This window comes from Mus caroli, chromosome 2, assembly GCF_900094665.2.
Source record: "Mus caroli chromosome 2, CAROLI_EIJ_v1.1, whole genome shotgun sequence".
NCBI lineage: Eukaryota > Metazoa > Chordata > Mammalia > Rodentia > Muridae > Mus > Mus caroli.
Genome location: NC_034571.1, coordinates 59,991,568 through 60,010,769, shown reverse-complemented (window position 1 = coordinate 60,010,769; position 19,202 = coordinate 59,991,568). Strand labels below are relative to the sequence as shown.

General features: G+C 40.3%; 1 protein-coding gene across 1 annotated transcript in view; it reads left to right on the top strand.

Annotated features, from left to right (window-relative positions):
- The window catches only part of Slc38a11 (solute carrier family 38 member 11), a 47,443-nt gene that overhangs the window by 15,812 nt on the left and 12,429 nt on the right, over window positions 1–19,202 (top strand). Inside the window, exons 8-10 of the mRNA XM_021156695.2 lie at window positions 12,855–12,925; window positions 13,906–14,067; window positions 18,326–18,438. Coding sequence (XP_021012354.1) covers window positions 12,855–12,925; window positions 13,906–14,067; window positions 18,326–18,438 — 346 coding nt within the window. The remainder of the gene's footprint in view (window positions 1–12,854; window positions 12,926–13,905; window positions 14,068–18,325; window positions 18,439–19,202) is intronic.

The following is a 19,202-nucleotide window of genomic DNA, read 5'->3' as shown; positions in this document are numbered from 1 at the left end:
GGAGGGAGGGAGGGAGGGAGGGAGGGAGGGAGGGGACGGGTCACTAATCCAGCCCTACACCCCTGTAACAGCTTTGAAACATACATGATTTGGTTCAGGTCAACATGGCCATTTATTCCCCACTTTCAGAAGGCTCTCATTAAGCACCTATTGTTTCTGGTGATTTTGCTGTGAACTGGGAGAAAAGAGGAATGCATTATCTAAATCAGCATCTACTGCAAGTTATTCATCAGTTGGATGTTCTAAAACCAGAAGGAAAATAAATGCCATACATGTGATAAGGGGGGCTAGAGGTAATGCCCGAACTAGGGAGGGCATCACGACCTGCTTGGATCTAGGAAAGCTTTCCTGAGGAGGGAACAGTGTGTGATCCGAGTATCTTCACAGATAGATTAGAACTTTTTTTAGAAAGATAAGTGGATAAAGGCCTTGTAGTCTCCATAAATGTGCACATGGAAACACATGGGCGTATGGCCAGTTCGATTGCTGATCATTCGGTATTGACTGCGTTGATACTGTATTCCATCCTGGTTTTCAAAAACTGAGGTACAGGAACCAGAAGATAGTCAATGGGTTAAATAATACAATAAGTAACAATTTAGGCAAAATGGTGATGATATGAAACATAAGTATGATGACTGAAACTTTCATACTGAGAAATAAATCTAAGCAAGTATATGTAATAAAAGGTTTTATTCACTGGATATATAAAACACTGTGAGGCAGTATCAAAGAGGGGAAAGGAAGAGAGAGAATTGGGGGACTTGAGAAGTCGATGGATCAGAACTCACTTATGCTCCAGGAGGGGCAAATGATGTTCCCAAACTCCACTGCACGTTTCACTTACCTGACTGGCTTAAATCACTGACGTGCCAACTACGCACCCACTGAGCCTCTGAGAGCATTTGCTTAGGGGACAGGCAACTGTACTCCGTATGGAACAATTAGAGGCCAGAAGCCAGAGGCTAGAAAGAACCTCTGACGCAGAGACTGGCCACAAGTATACATCAACTGCGCCCCACCCCCCACCTGAAACCAGGGCTTTTTGTTTCTTCTCAATGTCGGTGGTTGGTGGTTCATTCTTCACTTGTGTTTTCCAGTATTTATTTTTATGTGGAAAGTGTCATGTGACAGACTATTTTGAATACAAAGAGAAAAAAAATATCTTTGCTCTCAAGGGTCTCCCGTTTAGTGGGGAAATAGTGCTCTGTAGGTAACTACCAGGCAGCGATGTTCACTTCCTGTCAGGTTAAACGAGTTCATTTTGTGACTAAAGAGCTTAAGGCACTGTTTGTTTGGGTTCTAAACAAAAATGTAGCCTTAATTGCCTCTGCTGGTGATATAATATTTTATCCGGGACTGGATGTTTACAGTGATGGGGATTGTTTATTTAACTCTCGCAATATTTAGATGTGTAAGAAGTGTACCTTTTCATACGGTGCCGCCCCCTATTTCTGTTTGAATAGCTCTGCAAACAACTTCTGCCAGGCTAATGAAATCTCCGTAGAGGTTGGCACAGTAGCTGGCCATGCAGGCTTCTCTCTGGAAATAAGACAGGCAAAGATGCTCATCATCCACAAGACATGAGAAATCCAATGCACCGTGTGTGCTTTCCTTCGTTTTCAGTTCAGATGAATGATCAGAAAAGCTGTAGATTCCTCTCCCCCTAGGTCTTCTAAAATGGTATTTGAAAAAGGATCTTTAAACCCACTATCAGAAGAGAGGCAGGTCTGTCACAGCTGCTGGTATTGACCTTGTTACCATGGAAACACCTTTTTAGTGGTTGTGTTTAAAAATAAAACACAATTCAATTTCCTTTTCCATAACTCATAGGGCCATAAATTCTGCTTTCTGGTATGATTTCAAATAGCCACAGCCCAACCACTCTCTGTTTCTCTTGGAAATTATGTTCAGTTTTATTGTATTTTCTAGGTCTTTGCTTTATAAAAAATTGAGGTAGCAAGGCAATTTAATTGTTTTCCAGAAAGGGCACAAGTATAAAAATGCAATAACACACTTGGTTTTTTTTTTTTCTAACTTAAATAAGAGGCATTTTAAAAAATTCTTTATTTGGAATATGATTAATATTTATATCTTACAATCAGTGTGGAAATCATCACATGTAACCAAACTTAAAACTTTTTTATATGATATCTGTTATGGCATTTTAATCAATAACTTAGCATTCTAAGCATAACTGGAGTATATATGCCTATACTATATACAGACACATTTAGATACACAAATATACTCTAGAACCTGGCAAGCAACACTAATTTCCTTACTCAGTCATTCTAAGCCTAAAATGCTATTACTTAATAAACTAGATAGGATTCAAGAGAGGATCGGGGGGGAAATGGGTTAAAAATATGTAAATGTACATATTTGAGGGAGAGTTTTGATTAGTTCTGACAAATGCCAATCACTTAACTGTTATGACATATGAACTGTTGCTGCTTTCGTTGTAAATGACAATCACCAAACTGTAATCTGACTGCAGTAAAAGACAATTTATTAACTCAACCATAAAGGGTCAAGGTTGGGTGCTGGGTAGGGTAATATACGTCTGTTGTATCCAGGAGCTCAGTTAATGAAGTCAGACGTGGCCCTTCTTTATCCCCATGTCTTTTGCTTACTCGTGTTTGAAATGCCTGCTTACTGTCTTAAGATAACAGCAGGTCATCTCAACTTATACTTGTTCACGTCTAAGTCCTCAAAAAGAGAAAATTTTCCCTCTCAGGTGCTTCCAGGGCACTAGAAGGATTATTCCCAATTGGCTCTGTTGAGGATCTATACAGATTCCTACCCCAGGATCTGTGCTGAGTTGCTTGTGATCTCCTGCTAGGTACCCACCCTTGGAGCGAAAAATAGGTTCACATCGATCGAGTATACATCCAGACTGAATAGGAAAATGAGTGTCCCCAGAAGACATCAAAGCAGTAATGGTTAGAAATGTGGATGGGCCAGTGTACCCTGCAAATTACAGGATCCATTTAGATTACAGGGGTTGTATTAGATGGTATGGGAAGAACACACAACAGAATTGAAGATATAAGTGAATGATAAATATCCTCATGAAAAAAAAATACTCCTATTGAAACCTGGAGAAATGGTTTAATGAAATTTTTAAAAAGAAAAGAAAAATCCCACATGTTTCTAACGAAGTATTTCATGTCATGTATGTACTTATAAACCATATGGTATAACTGTTAAAAGTTATTTCAGTAGAAAACAATGAATCTAGACAAAGCTCTTTCTTCTTCTGTCTTCCCATCCTCCTTATTTGATAAAGAGTATCAAATGAGGTAAAGTGGTGGGTGAATCTGGCCTAAGGTGAAAAAAGAGCTAAAATACCTTATTTTATTTTAAATGTAGGAACTATTGAGCAAATTATAGATGAATCAAAAAAATCAAAAGATGAATCTAAAGATTAACTCATTTTGGCAGGAGCGGGTGAGACAAAGTCTCACTATGTAGCTCTGGCTGTCCTGGAATTCAGTATAAAGACCAGGCTGCTCTCAAACTCACAGAATCCATCTAACTCTAGCTCCCAAATGGTGGGATTAAAGTTGTGTGTCACCATATCCGGCTTCTAGGAACTCTTGACAGCATTTGGTGCATTGTTTGCATGATCCTTAGATAGAAGCTGGGATATCCATTCTTGAAAGTGTGGCCTAAGGACACAGAGAGGAACAGTTGGTTTTGTACTGAAGGTCATGTAGGCAATGTGAGTTTTACATCAGGAGCTTCGGATGCTGTCCTGGAATGGCGATTGGGAATGGATTCAGAACTTGAGATTTTAAATTTGGAGCTTTGTAAATTTGGAGCTTTTACCAAAAGGAATTGAGAAGAGTTCTCTACTTAGAAATAAAATGATCATTTTTCTTGTTGAATTTTCTCTTTTCACCTCTTAAGCATCTTCTTGTAGGGTACTTGATGTCTTTCATCTTGCTACAAGTACCCAGAAAACAGAGGTCACATTTGCTCTTTCATACTGCATGCTTAGCTCTCCAAAATGTTCAGCCCAGACTTCAATGCTCAGCAAAGAATTGCCAGATCACCAGTTGGACAGCTATCATATGCCTTTTGGCTTTCATCAGTTCACCCCCAGGATTGGCCGAACACAATTTCAATATAATTAAAGAATAGGAATCAACCCGAGGTAATGAAATTTTCATGTAAAAGTATTTACTATCAAGGCAAACTTTTTTAAGTTTTCTTTCAAACCCAGATCATAATGACCACTAACCCCCACTTTTCTATTACTAGCTTCCCCCACTACATCGATACTGTGTTTAAGGCATAACTAGAGTTTTGTTGATTCTGGGTAAAAGTCTGCTTGGAGTATACAAAGAAATAGTTTGCTAAACCATAGATGGTTTGGAAGAGACCAAGATGAAGGGAAGACTTTGCTGCAGTGTAAAATTCTTGTCTTCTTGTCAAACTGGCAGAGAGCAGCAGTTCTGAAACAGAAGTGTGGCCAGATAAAGCTCCTGTTTTAATTGGGTTATTCTTACAGCCCGAGGTAAGGGCAAAGGGGAGAACAGAAGCCTGGAAGAAGGCTGCCTATGCCAAGAGTCCAGGCACAGGATACCTGGTACAGTATATGTACATGGATAGTAGACATGAAGAAGGAGGAATCTTTAAGCTGATAAAGTTAATTAGACTTAGTGACTATGGGATGGGGCTAAAGGAGAAAGAGTTGCATAGAGTGATGGTTGATACCAAAGTTTTTAGCTTAAACAATTAGATTCATAGGTGGTCCAGAACTCACCACCAAAGGCTGAAACAGATGAGTCTAGTGTCAATCAATGCCTATTGAGTCAGTTGTTCTAGGTTATGGGGCTACAAAGGTAGACATAACCTAGTCCCCCTCTGTGGAGCTATTAAAGTTTATTGAGGGTAGAGTTGGGCATATAACCATCAGAGATCCAAAGAACACCATAATTCTAGCAAATATTTATCATATTAAAAAATTACGAGTCTGGGGAGAGATGCTTCAGTCATTATGTGCCTGTAGCGCAAGCATGGGGACCTGAATTCAAATCTCCAGAGCCCCTTTTGTAAAGCTAAATCATTGGTGTATGCTTGTGATCCCAGTAGTAGGAAAATGGAGACAGGAAGATTTCTGGGCTCGCTGGCCAACCAGACTCAACTAATCCAGGTTCACTGAAAAATAATCCTCCCCCAAATAGAGAGTAACATCATAGCAGGCAGCCGTCGAAGAGATCTCTTAAAAACTGTGATAGGCCGGGCAGTGGTGGTGCATGCCTTTAATACCAGCACTTGGGAGGCGAGGCAGGCGGATTTCTGAGTTCGAGGCCAGCCTGGTCTACAGAATGAATTCCAGGACAGCCAGGGCTACACAGAGAAACCTTGTCTCAAAAACAAACAAACAAACAAACAAACAACAACAAAAAAAAACCCACCACCACAGCAACAACAAAAACAAAAACCTGTGAAAGAATGATGAAATATTGCTCTCCACAATAACTGCCTTCCAGCAGGTCTGCAGAAGGAGAAACGCTCAGCTCTATTGAAGGGGCAGGCCACTGAGAGTCTGAGCAAGCCCTAGTAAGTATGGCGATAACACTCAGTAGACTTTTCTCTTTTTGCTGGGGTGAGGTCACAAGGGAGTGGGTGGGCAGGGAAGAACTGGGAAGTGAATGTGATAGGGGTGTATGATGTGAAATCCTCAAAGAATAAATAGAAATATTATGATGGGGGAAGAAGGGTATGGTGGAAAGTGACCGAGGAAGACACTGGTGTTGTCCTCTGACCTTTACACACTCATGTTCTTATACACACCCATAATGGTGTTCTTCAAATGAATACACAAAACACACAGCAACAGCAATAATGATGCTATTGATGGTTTCTGAGGTAAGATCCTACTCTACTCCATCCCACCTGCTTGTTTGTGTGAAATCAACCCAGCAAGAGCACTTAGTGAAGAGTCAGCAAGGGAATCAAAGAATAGATGATAATTAGAATCAAAGGAAGTTGATATCTCAAGTGACAAAACATGTCCATGATTATATGACTTGTTTCATGTGGGTCATTTTTTTTCTTTGTGTGTGATTTTTTTAAAGATTTATTTATTATTATATGTAATATAATAGTACACTGTACGTACACTGTAGCTGTCTTCAGACACGCCAGAAGAGGGCGTCAGATCTCATTACGGATGGTTGTGAGCCACCATGTGGTTTCTGGGATTTGAACTCAGAACCTTTGGAAGAGCAGTCAGTGCTCTTACCCACTGAGCCATCTCTCCAGCCCGTGGGTCATTTTTTTGTAAGAGCAAAAGTAAATTCTGTCACCACCACCACCCCCCAAAATCAATATTAAGTTTTCTGAAAATTTAAATCAAAGTTTAAAAATTGTATTTAAAGTCAGTGAATCCATTTTGACATTGAGCGTAATCACAAGGGAGGATTTTTTTTTTCCTGCCAGCTCATGTCAAACACAGATCTGTATCAAGGAGTCTGACACAAATGCTCTGGGAGGGAGCGGTGGCTGAGGAGCCAGCTGGTGCTGAGCCTGGGGAAGTGGTCAGCTCTGCCTGTCGCTTAGAGCTTGTGCTATGATAGAAAACAGGAAACGCTGAGCTGTGCCTAGGGGTAGCCAGAGCATTTAACTCTAAGCTGTGTCTGATTGAAGCAGTTAATTTAGAACAGGTTCTGCCTACACTGGATCACTTGGAAGCATCCTGTGCTCTGCGGAAGAGTTTGAGTGTGCGCTACCAGAAGGTACAAGGTGTTCTGAGCCTCCTGGCCCAGAGGTGCAGTGTCCTAAGGTCCAGCAGGAATATCTCAGAGCTTGGTTGTTGTTTTGTGTTATTTATTAGAAACAGGGGCTCAATATATTCTACGCTAGCCTGAAATTTGCTTTGTAGACCAGGCTAACCCAAGCTTACAGACATCCACTTGCCTCTGCCTCCTGAGAGCTGAGATTTCAGGTGAGACACCATGCCCAGCTTGAAGCTTGTTTTTAATCACTTCATAAAGACAGGGTTATTTGGTAGGACAACATTTCTGATCCCTCGGCCATTATGAAGATAACAAATGTAAGTTTCTAATCAATACAAGATGCAGGACTACAAGGATCCAAACCATCACCCACATCTGGCAGCTCACCACCAGCTGCAACTCCAGCAACAGAAGATCTTATGTCTTCTTCTGGCCTCTTCAGGCATGCCCATATATGACATATGCTCTCACAGACATACATATAAGTAAAAATGATTAAAAATAAGTTTTTTCTTTAAAAGCATATAGGACTATGTATATAGCTTTGTGATTAGCATACAGGAAACCCTGATTTTGATCCCAGCATCCCCCCACCCCCACCAAAAAGGCTAAACAAAAATTATATAATTAACATCTGTTAAGGTTTTTTATGTAAAGGAAGCAATCAGTTCTTTTTGAAGCACTGGTCATTCTACGGCTGCAAACTGCTCTATACCAAGCCCAAGGTCACTTCAGACCTTGTAATTCATAGACACTAAAGTTTTCAAAATGAAGTCCCTTTCCTTCTCTTCCTCTTCCTTCCTACCCCTTTCTCCCTTTTCCCTGCTTCATTCCTTCTTTCACTTTCCTGTTTGCTGGTTTGCCCTGTTTGACTTTTAGACTTAATCCCTTTTGTTAACCTTCTTCCAAATGCTCACACAGGTAAGATACTGGGTCACCCTGACTGGCTTCCTGTTCTGCTAAGCCTTCTAGAGAGATCAGCCTCTCTGTTTGTTCCAGTACCACCCACCACCACCCTAGGGTCCCACCCCCATCCCCCACCTTCTGCCTCTTCCCTGTTCCAGACACTCTCTCTCCAGGATCCCAAAGCACCCTGTTTTTCTTTGTTTTCCCCTTTTATTGGCACACCCAGGGTAGCTCACTAGTGTCTGAGCCCCGCCCACTACCAGCTGGCATGACCTAAGCCACTCTTTCTCATGATGTGTGTCTTCCTCATGATTCTCCACAGTTATGACTTAAACATCCAATTTCTTTTCACAAAATATTTTCTCCTCAGATGTCTCTTCTTTTAGTAAAAGATTCTGGGATCTCAGGACAGAGGGGGAAATCCATGTGTCCTATCCTTGTTTAGTTATATAATCAACTATACATGTGTGTGTGTGTGTGTGTGTGTTGGTACCTGCGGAGGCCAGAAGAGGTCCAATATGGATAGTGGGAAGAGAACTGGAATCCTTTGGAAGAGCAGGAAGTGCTTTCAACTGCCAAATCATCTCTCTAGGCCCAGGTTAAAAGTTTTAGTATTGGTTTACATGGAGGTGTAAGTGCAAATTTTATTATTTCAAAGACATTTTATGCTTTAGAAAAGCTATTTCTCTTTCTGTGGAGTTTATACTCTGCTGTTATCTAATGGAAAGGGATGGTATATTAGTCAGGGTTCTCTAGAATATAGAATATATTCTGTATATATTCTACAGAATGACATTTTCTATAGAATGACTTACAGGCTGTGGTCCACTTAATTGAACAATGGCTGCCTATAAATAGAAGTTTCAAGAATCCAATAGTTATTCCATCCATGAGGATAAATATCTTAGTTGGCATTCTATATATGTTGGAATCTCCAAGAAGTTGGCTCTAATGACAATTATGAGGAATGGACATGCTATCGAAATGAAAGCAAGCAGGTAAAAAGTAAAATCCCTAAATAGAAGGAGTGGACTAGATTTCAACTAGGTCTTCCATCCTCAAAAGATCTAGATTAAAGGTGTGTCTTCCCACCACAAATATCCAGATTAGAAGTAGATCTTCCCACTTCAAGTTTAAAAAAAAAAATCCCTCACAAATGTGCTCCATTTGGAGGTCTTAGTTAATTCCTGACATAATCAGGTTGACAACCAAGAATAGTCATCACAGGTAGATAAGTAATTCTTTCTCAAAAATTATCCAACTAATTACTGCAACATTATTTCTAATAATGAAGATAAAGAAACAATGTAAGTTTCTACCCACTGATAAATAAGGAAAATACAACAAACACATACAACATAATGCTATTCCACCATTAAAAACAAAACAAAAAAATAACAACAACAACAACAAAACCCAAATCATATAATGTGCCACAACAGGGGACTGAAAATCATAAATAAAAATATAAAATAAAGCCACACACAGAAAGACAAGTACTGCATGATCTCACTCACTTGTGTAATATTTTGAAAGTTGATCTCAGGAAGGGTTTAGTCCCACATGTGTTTACTACCATCACTGGGGAGGTGGAAAGAAGCAGATCTGTAGGAATCCCAGGCCAGCTAAGGTATAGAATGAGAGCATGTCTCCAAAAAGCACACAAAAAAGTTACTTTCTTACAAGTTAAAGAGTTAAATGGTTGCCAGGAGAGGCTTAGAAGGAGGTATACAAAGCCACAATTAACAGAAATAAGTTCTATATTCAGTAGAATGGTTATTGATAATGATAATGTACTGTTTATGGTTAAAAGCTAGAAAAAAGTATTTTACATATTTTTATGATAAAGAATAAATGATCGAGTATGTAAATGGGCATGTGTGTGTGTGTGTGTGTGTGTGTGTGTTTGTCCTGATTTAAAATTTACCTGGTCTATACATGTATCACAACAAAATCACAGGTCCTCCATACATATGCAGATTTTTGTTCAGATGAAAAACCTAACAAATTTTCTACCAGCTTTATTCTGAGTCTCTTCTTTTCAAGACAGGGTTTCTCTGTGTAGCCCTGGCTGTCCTGGAACTCACTCTGTAGACCAGGCTGGCCTCGAACTCAGAAATCCACCTGCCTCTGCCTCCCAAGTGCTGGAATTAAAGGAGTGTGTCACCACCACCCAGCCTGAGTCCCTCCTTTACCTGCCAGTTTCTAGTCTCTGTTACTCTACATGTGATCCAAAGATTAAAAGAAGAAAAAGTAAGAAATATCAGAATTAGTGTTTAGATGAAATCTTTGGGAAGAAATCTATGAGAGTAACCCTTAAAAATATTCCTTCACTTAAAACCACAAATTTCGTTTGAAGTACATGTGCCTGTTTAAGCATCCAATACGAGTTTGATTTGGTAAAATTGTAGGAAAACAGCTTGCTTGCTATGACTAAGAAAAGAAATGCTGAATCATATGCTTTTGTGTATGTGCTAAAATTCATATGCTTTCCCACACTAATCTGTTAACATGGTAAGTGTACTAACAAATGTTTCTATGAGACTAGCCTGGCATTGATTATGAAGGCCATTTCTGGTGATGTATTAATCATACAAATTGCTTGAACGTATTGCTAATATCTTTGTATTTGACATTTGTCATCTAAAGGCAGAAAGACTGTAATTTCATTGGTTTTTCAGCTAGGTTGGATATCAAATTTTATGTCATCTCATAAATTATACCAGGAGGAGATAGCCATTCCTTTTCTTCTCTTTTCTCTCTTTTCCTCTGTCCCCCATGTCTCTTACCCCCTCCCCATCCCCATCCCTTAGTTGCGCTTCCCCCTCCCTCTGCCCTCCCCCTCCCTCTCTCTCCACCCTCCCTCCCTTCTCCTTCCTGGACCTGTTTCTGAACTCAGTCTTATTCTGTGACAAACCGTTGAAAACCCACATCCTGTTACCTCTATCATTTTCCTAGACTTGGAACACATTGCACATTCAGAGCATATCAGAAAGTTAAAGCCCTCTGCTAATACTGCCCAACAGGGATCATTTTATAAATATATTAAATAAGTGTGCACGTTTCAGTTGCTCATTAAGGCTGGAATTTGCCAGGCTGACTGGAGGGAGAGAGAGCAGCGGAGGCAGCAGGTGGCAGTAGCTTCCACTCAAAGAACAGAGATTCCCAGCAGGTCCGGAAACGACAGGAGGCCTCCCGCTTAGGCTAGCTTTCCTGAAAGACAGTTTTCCCCCTCTGAGAGCTGCTCAGTTCATTTATAGAAAGATGATATACTGCACAAACTCCACAGACGTTGACAAAACAAATGGGACTCGTTTGTGTCCTCTTCATTCAGACAATGAATAACAAACATGAAAGCTGAGTTTTCATCTCGAGAATTGCCCTTTTTATTTAGCCCCCAAGTAACTGCGTGCTCTCCAGTGGGCTCCTTGTCTACCTCCAGACACTCTCCTGAGTCTCATTCAAACCTGTCAATAGAAGCGTGCCATGCTTGTGGATGCTTATTTGCCTTTGAACACTTAAGAAAGGCTATTAATCCAATATTAATAAACAGTACTGATAAAACAGACTGTCTATTGAATAGATACTGCCTTACAGTTCCTTGCTCAGAAGATTTACACACCTTATCTCATTTAATCGGTACAATAGCTCAGGGAATTAGATAATATGGTTACACCCATTTAACAAATGCAGAAATTGAAACAGGGATCGATTAACTTGGCTAACGACATGCTTTAGCCAATAAGTAGAAGAGGCCAGAGGAACAGACTCCAGGCCTGTACTATCCATTATTACCAGAGGTAGAGGGGAAGGTATGTATTAGGTAGGCCAATCCGTGCTGATTCTGGATGTTTTAATTCTACTGGGATTTATGCTGCTCGAGAATGTAAAGTGCGTAAATGGGCATGATGACGCTACCCTTTTAATCCCAGAGCTATAATAAAGGCTGAGGCAGGGGGATCACAAGTTTGAGGCCAACCTGGAACTCTGTCCCAAAAACAAATAACTGAGTAAAATATAAGTTTTAAAAGTGTGTATGATCAAAATTCCTCTTGAGAAGTCTACCAACAGGTAGACTCTTGAGGCCAATGCACGAAAAGATTTTGTACGAAACACACCAGGCAGCAAAGCAAATCAGACCATGAAGCAGAGACTACCCTGATGTGAAACAAAAATAATTGATTTGGTTTTGGTTTGAGACAGAGTGTGTGGCCCTAACTGAGCTGGAACTCAACGTGTACATCAAGCTAGCCTTGACTTCATAGAGATCCACCTGCCTCTGCCCACTAGAGGCTAAGGTTACACTATGTCTGGTGTAAACACTGATAATTCTTAAATGTCTCTGCAAGAAACAAATGAAATAACACAGGATATTTCCCCCAGAAATAGACAGTACACCCTCAGTCAGCATCAACTCATGTGTACCCTCCTCATTCCACCTCTCTCAGGCGGATGGAACTGGAAAAGCTGAAGAGGTGAATGGAGAGGAGTTATAGGATACTGGCAATTGTCTATCTCCCATAGGATCTTGTGTGATGACTCCATATTAACTTTTGTTGTTATATTGATCGAGCAAATCGATTTCCCCAAGTCACGCAGTCAGTGAGTATTTTATATGTATAATTAAACACAGAATCTGTCCAAGTGTTCAACAGGCATTTTAGAGCAGTGGGGTTGGGAAACTCTGATGCCCTCAGGAAAGGTATGTTGATGAAAACCACTTATTAATTTTCTCTTTTTCTTTTCAGTAATTTATTTATTTTATATGTATGGGTATTATTGTCTATAAAATTGTTCTCTCTCTTTTTCTGTTTTCCTGTCTCTCTGTTTCTGTATCCTTCTCTCTCTCTCTCTCTCTCTCTCTCTCTCTCTCTCTCTCTCTCTGTGTGTGTGTGTGTGTGTGTGTGTGTGTGTGTGTGTGATGTATCTGGTGCCTAAGGAGTTCATAAGAGGACATTCAACCCCGGAATTGGAATTACAAATGGCCATGAGTCACCTTGGGCATACTAGGCACCATACCTGAGTCCTGTGCAAAGAAAACAAGTACTTTTAAACACGGAGCTGTCTCTCCAGCTCACTTATTAAGTTCCTATTGAAAGATACTCAGTTTTTATGGGTGACACCATTTCTCATTCTCCAGTAAACTTATTATTACACTTGTTTAATAATGTATCTAATTAAATGAATTTCTTCTAGACCAAAGACAGACAATGCTTGGGTGTTTGCAAAGCCCAATGCCATCCAGGCTATTGGGGTGATGTCTTTTGGTGAGTACCTGGTTTCAAAACTCTTTGTCAGTATGACACATCTGCTCTGTGAAGAAGTTCTGGTCCATGTATAGAGGGTCTTTTACGTTTAGATTCCCCATTAGCAGTACACAATCTAGTTCGTGTTGATATAAAATCAAGCTCAAGCCTGGCTTGTCCATTATTAAACTTTCTCATTTGTTACTAAATTTTGCTTCTAATTGGAGAACAGTGTTTCGATGCTGGACATTCATGACAGTAGTTAGCACTCAAGCACATCCCTGGCCAGCCCAAAGGGACCCCCATGACAATGTTAGCAATCAGGCACCTTCCTGGCCAGCCCCGAGGGACTGGGCAACAAGTCATATCATCCCTGGCTGCTCAGAGGCAAAACAATTCCCATTGTTGCCCCTGTCACATGTCCTCCTGCTCATGTGTCATGGCCCCAATAAAAAGCCACTTTTTTCCCAACCCCAAACCACTTCATTTTCCTTCCTTCCTTTATGTTCTATCGCCCCTCCCTTTAATAAGCCCCCCCACATGAGACCTGTTTCCCAGTGTGATTTTGTCAAACCTGTGTTAGTTCCACCAATGGTTTGTGTGTTTCCTAACTTGAAAGTCCAGTAAATGTCATAGACTTCTATAAAGTCTTTGCAGAAAGGATTTAGGATTTCGCTAGATATTTATAACTCCACTATGTCCCAGCTGCCAAATAAAGCAAGGTACAAATTTTCCTGAAGATAGGAAGAGGAAGAGGAAACAATAGGAAAGTTGTTGGACAGGTCTGGTTTATGTTGCGAGTTACATGAAGTTACTAGGTAAGCCTTCTGTGAAGTTCCTTGTATGTAGGCCTTACATTCTGGCTTACTTAGTGCTGTAAATTAATATATGTTCATTTTAGATATTAGATATTCTAAGGCAGTATACATCTCTCACCTTTTCAAAGTAGAAAACACAGTCCTGCTGTTTCCCGAGTCATGAGGTTTTCTTTTGTGTTCCAGCGTTCATTTGCCACCATAACTGCTTCCTAGTCTACGGTTCTCTCGAAGAGCCCACAGTAGCGAAGTGGCGCCGGATTATCCACACATCCATCTTGGTTTCTGTATTCATCTGTGTGCTCTTTGCAACGTGCGGGTACTTCACTTTTACTGGCTTCACTCAAGGTAACATGAAAGACTAAAGCACAGCCCATCCTGGTGCAAGTGCACTGGTACCAGTTGATCAGTGTTCTGCCCACTTCTGGAAAAGTTTTTCCAGGGGACTATCCCACCCCAGCCCTCTTCCACCCACTCTCCGCTTTCTCCTCCTGCCTGTCTATTGTCTGCTCCACAATTTCTCTCTTCTTAACCTCTCAGATTTAGTTCTGTGATCCGTACTCTCTGCTCCCAGGTGCACTTGTTTGCTTGTTGCCAGACGTGAACTCTGGCTCCCCTCTGCTCTGTACTTTTCCTTTCCTGGGTACTAATAGCCTCCCAAAGTTGAAGCTGATAACCTTTCTGCCTCTGGTCTCTCTGAACCTTTCTGAGTCAGCTGTACTGAACTGCCTCCCACTTGAGGAAAGAATAACTGTACTGTTACCGCTCTTCTTTTTCTGTGCTAATATTTTTGTTGTTGTTTTCTTCCTCAGACCTTTCTAATCTCCCACGCCACTCAAGGATTGGGGCCCTGCTTTTCTGTTGACAAATAGTCTGAGTGATCTTCCCATTGCCCTTGAAGCCCAGGCCTGTAGGATGTTTCTGCTTAATTGTCTCATTCTGGATTAAATCAGCAAACATCACCTTTCCTATAAAGCCAGCCCTTTCCCTCTCTGCCTTCAAAGTGACTTCTCTTTTCTTGTATCTCGTGGTCCCAGTAACTACGTGGTCCCCGTTTTACTGCTTTTAACGCTTTTATCCAATCATTAAGGGTTTAGTACTCAAGGTAGCCTGACAGCAGCCAGATGCCATGATCCATGTATTCTGCAGCTTTTGCAGGTCTAGGATCTCACTTGACCTTCCCACAACCCTTTGAATGTAAGTGGAATAACTAGTTCTTCTTCCTGCTTACACAGAAATAGAAGTAACTTGCCCCAGCTGGCTGGTAGCAACCAGTACTCCCGTCTACTGATGCTCAAGCTCAGATATTCTCCCTGCCCCTTCTCTGTCTGTCTCCCAAGTTTTGATCTGCACAGAACCTCTAGTAGTCTCTTAGTGTCCAGCTCCTCTTGGCTTAGTTTTCTGTGTCACTGTGGTACTCTTGGGATGCCTTGATCTGAATACCTGTCATAGATCACCATGATTATATACATACATTTCTCAGAAAATAAGAAAGATTTTTTAAAAACTGAATGATTAATGTGATACCAATATAGTTATATATATATATGTATATATATATATTATACACACATAGATAAATGTATATACACACACACATATATACACACACACACACATACATACATATGTGTGTGTGTGTGTTCTACCTGCTCTAGGATAGTACAGTTAAAAGCAACCTTGAAAGTCTTGATAAGAACTGTTTCAAACACTGCCATTTACCAGTCACGATTACTACATAATATACCAAGCTGAATGGCCTAAGGGTTCCTGCGTGCATGGTAACCTTGGTTTGTAAATGTCTCTCTGTTTTTGCAAGTGACATCTTCATAGTGATTTTAGCATTGGTAATTGCTATGCTGTAATACTTATAACAGCTGTATGTGGTCATTAACACCTGTAATTCCAACACAACCCACAGGGAGTTAAGGCTGGAGATGTGTAGCCTGTGCTATATAGTAGTACTTTATCCTATAAAGAAAAGTGTGACAGGGGCTCTTTAAGCTGAGTGCAGCCACATGTGCATGTACTTATTCTTGGGCATGAGGATGAGACAGTAAGATCACTTGGGATTCCTGGCTGCCAGCATAGCTTCAGTGAGAAAGTCTATCTCAAAAATAATAAGGCAGAACATGATTTGCAGTATACCTGGTGTTCTCTGGCCTCCACAGTCCATGCACATACCCACACACATATATGCATATACTACATATATTCATATACACACACATACACTGTTTCTCACACATATCTCCATATAAAAAAGGCTGACCAGTCTTTGATGTCATAGTTTTTGCCCTTGTTTTTGTTTTTTCTTCACTATAATTCCCTGACACACTTATACGCAGGCTGAAATCAGCCAGCATTGCTTCTTTAGCTCATTTCTCTTTAGGTCAATTGTTGTGGGATATTTAAGCCCACTGTGAGCCTTGAGATTGTGTTGTTTACTGGAAAAACTTGTTTCTAGTTGTGGTGTGGCTCAGCCCTTGGCACACACCTTTAATCCCTCTGGATGGAATACAGACATGCCCTTAGTACACCTTTAACCCTAAACAATGAAGATAAAGTTAGTCTGTAGAAGGAAGCATCCATGTTTGAAAGTGATGTCTAATTGAGTGGCAGACATAATGATAAATCAGAGAAAGATTTGACAGAATAAGATATGATCAATTCTCACCAGGAGAGGAAAGGAAAACTAAGAGAGAGCAGTGTAGAAAAGGAGAGAAGGCAGTTTTACAGGGACAGTTGTACAGCGACAGGTTGTAGAGAAAGAATAAGCCAGACACAAGTGAAAACAGAACAAGTCAGAGAATGAGAATGAGCCAAAAGATTAGAATATATTGACAAAGTTAGTATGAGGCCAAGCAGAGCAATTCAAGGGAAGCCAAGAGAACCCAGAATGAGTCAGTCAGCTTGGAGAGGAGTTTGAGCCAGAACAGCTGAGTTGAACCAGCCAGCCAGAGATCAGAAAGAATTAGGATGGGGTAATTATATTCAGCAGCAACTCTCAGAGGCTGAAAACATTCCAGGCCTAGATAAGATTGTACAAAGCATTCCAGGACTAGGCCTAAGTTAGCAGACTGAGGTTGTAAGCCTGGGAGACAATTACATCTGGCGAATAAAATATATTTTTACAGTCGATCTGGTCTTGTTTGTGTAAACTACACGCTCCATTGTTCATCAGGAAAATTTAAGCCCGTAAGGTCGTGGGAAGTCTGGTGTCCTGTTGCTATTCCCTAGGACCTCATAGAAGATGCAGGACCTAGTTATTAGTGGTTAGTGATGGGAACCTTTGTTCTTGGGTTTCTCACAGTGTCGACTCTTCAGTCAACACTGAAGCTTGGTGTCTGCCACTACTGCTTTGTGCTGTCATCTTTTTCTGACCAGAAGGGGGAGCAAAAGGGTAACACACATCTGGTGTCATTGGTGGAGGGGAAGAACATGGCCACTTAAAGCATGTCTCAAAAGGAGGATGTGCAAGTAGGTTGCCTCCTCACTCTTTAATAAAAACAAGCTCCTCTGAAACAGCGTGTGGCTTCCGTCTGATTTTCTAATTGGTTTAATTCAAAAAAGGCAACTGCTGTGTGCACGCTTAACCATGTTATGTTCAGGAAATAAAGAGGCCAGAAGGCTGTGTTCAGCAAGTATGTGCTGGCATATGATCTGAGAATAGAGCCCTGCCTTTCTTCGTAGACTTCTGAAAACAAATGGGGTCTCCATAAGAACTAGCATAAGATATATATATATATATGGTTTATTTCTTGATTTGAAAATAAAGTTAATGTCCGTTCCTGAAATTGCCCCCCTTTTCAATTTTGAACCAGTGAAATATGCATTTACCTTTGGGTGTATCAAATGTTGTGAAAGACAGTGTATCTTTGGAATTCCTTGGTGTGGTCCTGGGTTTGTGATCAGGACCTGCATACCTCAAGCACAGGAAACCCAGCTCCCCACATACCCTGATTCTCCTCTTCCTTGTGGGGCTGTCCTCAAGCTAAAGATAGCATTTCAAAGAGAAATTTGTTTATTTTAATAGACATTTGTTAAAAATAATACAGTCACCAGAAACAAAGACCAGAAGCCATTTATAAAGGCTAACACATAAGAATTTAGGGAGTTGATTCTATTATTAAAAGAAAGAGGAAAAAAAAACCCAAAACAATGGACTAAGTAGTTTTTCAAAAGTTGGCACAACTTTAAGGCAAGTATACTGAAAACAAATAAGAACTCTACCAGTGACAAGTTTACTTTCAAATAGAATATACACTAGTTTTAATAGCAGTGAATAAACCTGGGGCTACTAAAGTATGTTATACTTAGACCTGGTAATCTATGTGTTTTTAATGATATGAAATATATATGTGTGTGTGTGTATACATATATATATGTCTGTGTAGGTATATATATATGTGTATGTGTGTATATATATGTATATGTATATATGTATATGTACATATATATATATATATATATATATATATATATATATATATAGAGAGAGAGAGAGAGAGAGAGAGAGAGGCTATCACTTTTATACAAAGGAAAATCTCATTTGTTCGTTATCCCCAATACATTGCAAATAAATCTATTTCCTCTTGTTCTCCAGGAGACTTGTTTGAAAATTACTGCAGAAGTGATGACCTGGTGACCTTTGGGAGGTTTTGTTATGGTATCACTGTCATTTTGACTTACCCGATTGAATGCTTTGTGACCAGAGAGGTAAGCATAGGTTCTACTACATTTAGGAAGACATAGATAATTCAATATACAAATTCTCAAACACATGATGACAGGGGATAGATTCATACAGCCTTCTCTTTAGGCTATTAAGTATCAGAATCTACAGATGAATATCGTTAAGTTCTAAAGAAACCTGGGACAAATGGCCAACTGAGGTGTCTATTAACATATCAAAGCAGACATAGGCTGCCAGACTATCTTAGTATTTTTCACAGAATCGGGCTACTTTGTGCACTTCTCCCCTCCACAATTCTCACCCTAACTACCTACCCTAAATCTCTCTAGATCCCAAGCTTCACTCCCCCACCACTTCACCTCACCCCCATCACTCATGATTCTTATACAATCCAGCCATTTCAGTCACATACTCTCTTGATCTCTTGTCCTTGGCTCCTCTCTTGGTCTGCCCTCTCTCCTCTTCTCTCTCTCTCCTCTTCCTCTCTTGCTTTCTCACCTCTGTCTCTCCTCTCATGGCCCTGTCCAGTCTATTAGTCATGTTTAATGTGCTTCTTTCTTTCCCTGCTCGGGATTCTTGAAGATGCTTCAGGCTGTTTTTTCTCCCTCATATCTACGTAAAAATGTTCTCCTCAACCATACCCAGGAGTGGTCATAACCTCATTATCATTCAAATATATATTCAAATATTTACAGAATCAAATGTTTCACATGTTGTAACTATAAATTATGCTCCAGGGTCGAGTCTATGTTATCATAAACACAGATATTCCACTTCTTTCCCAAGT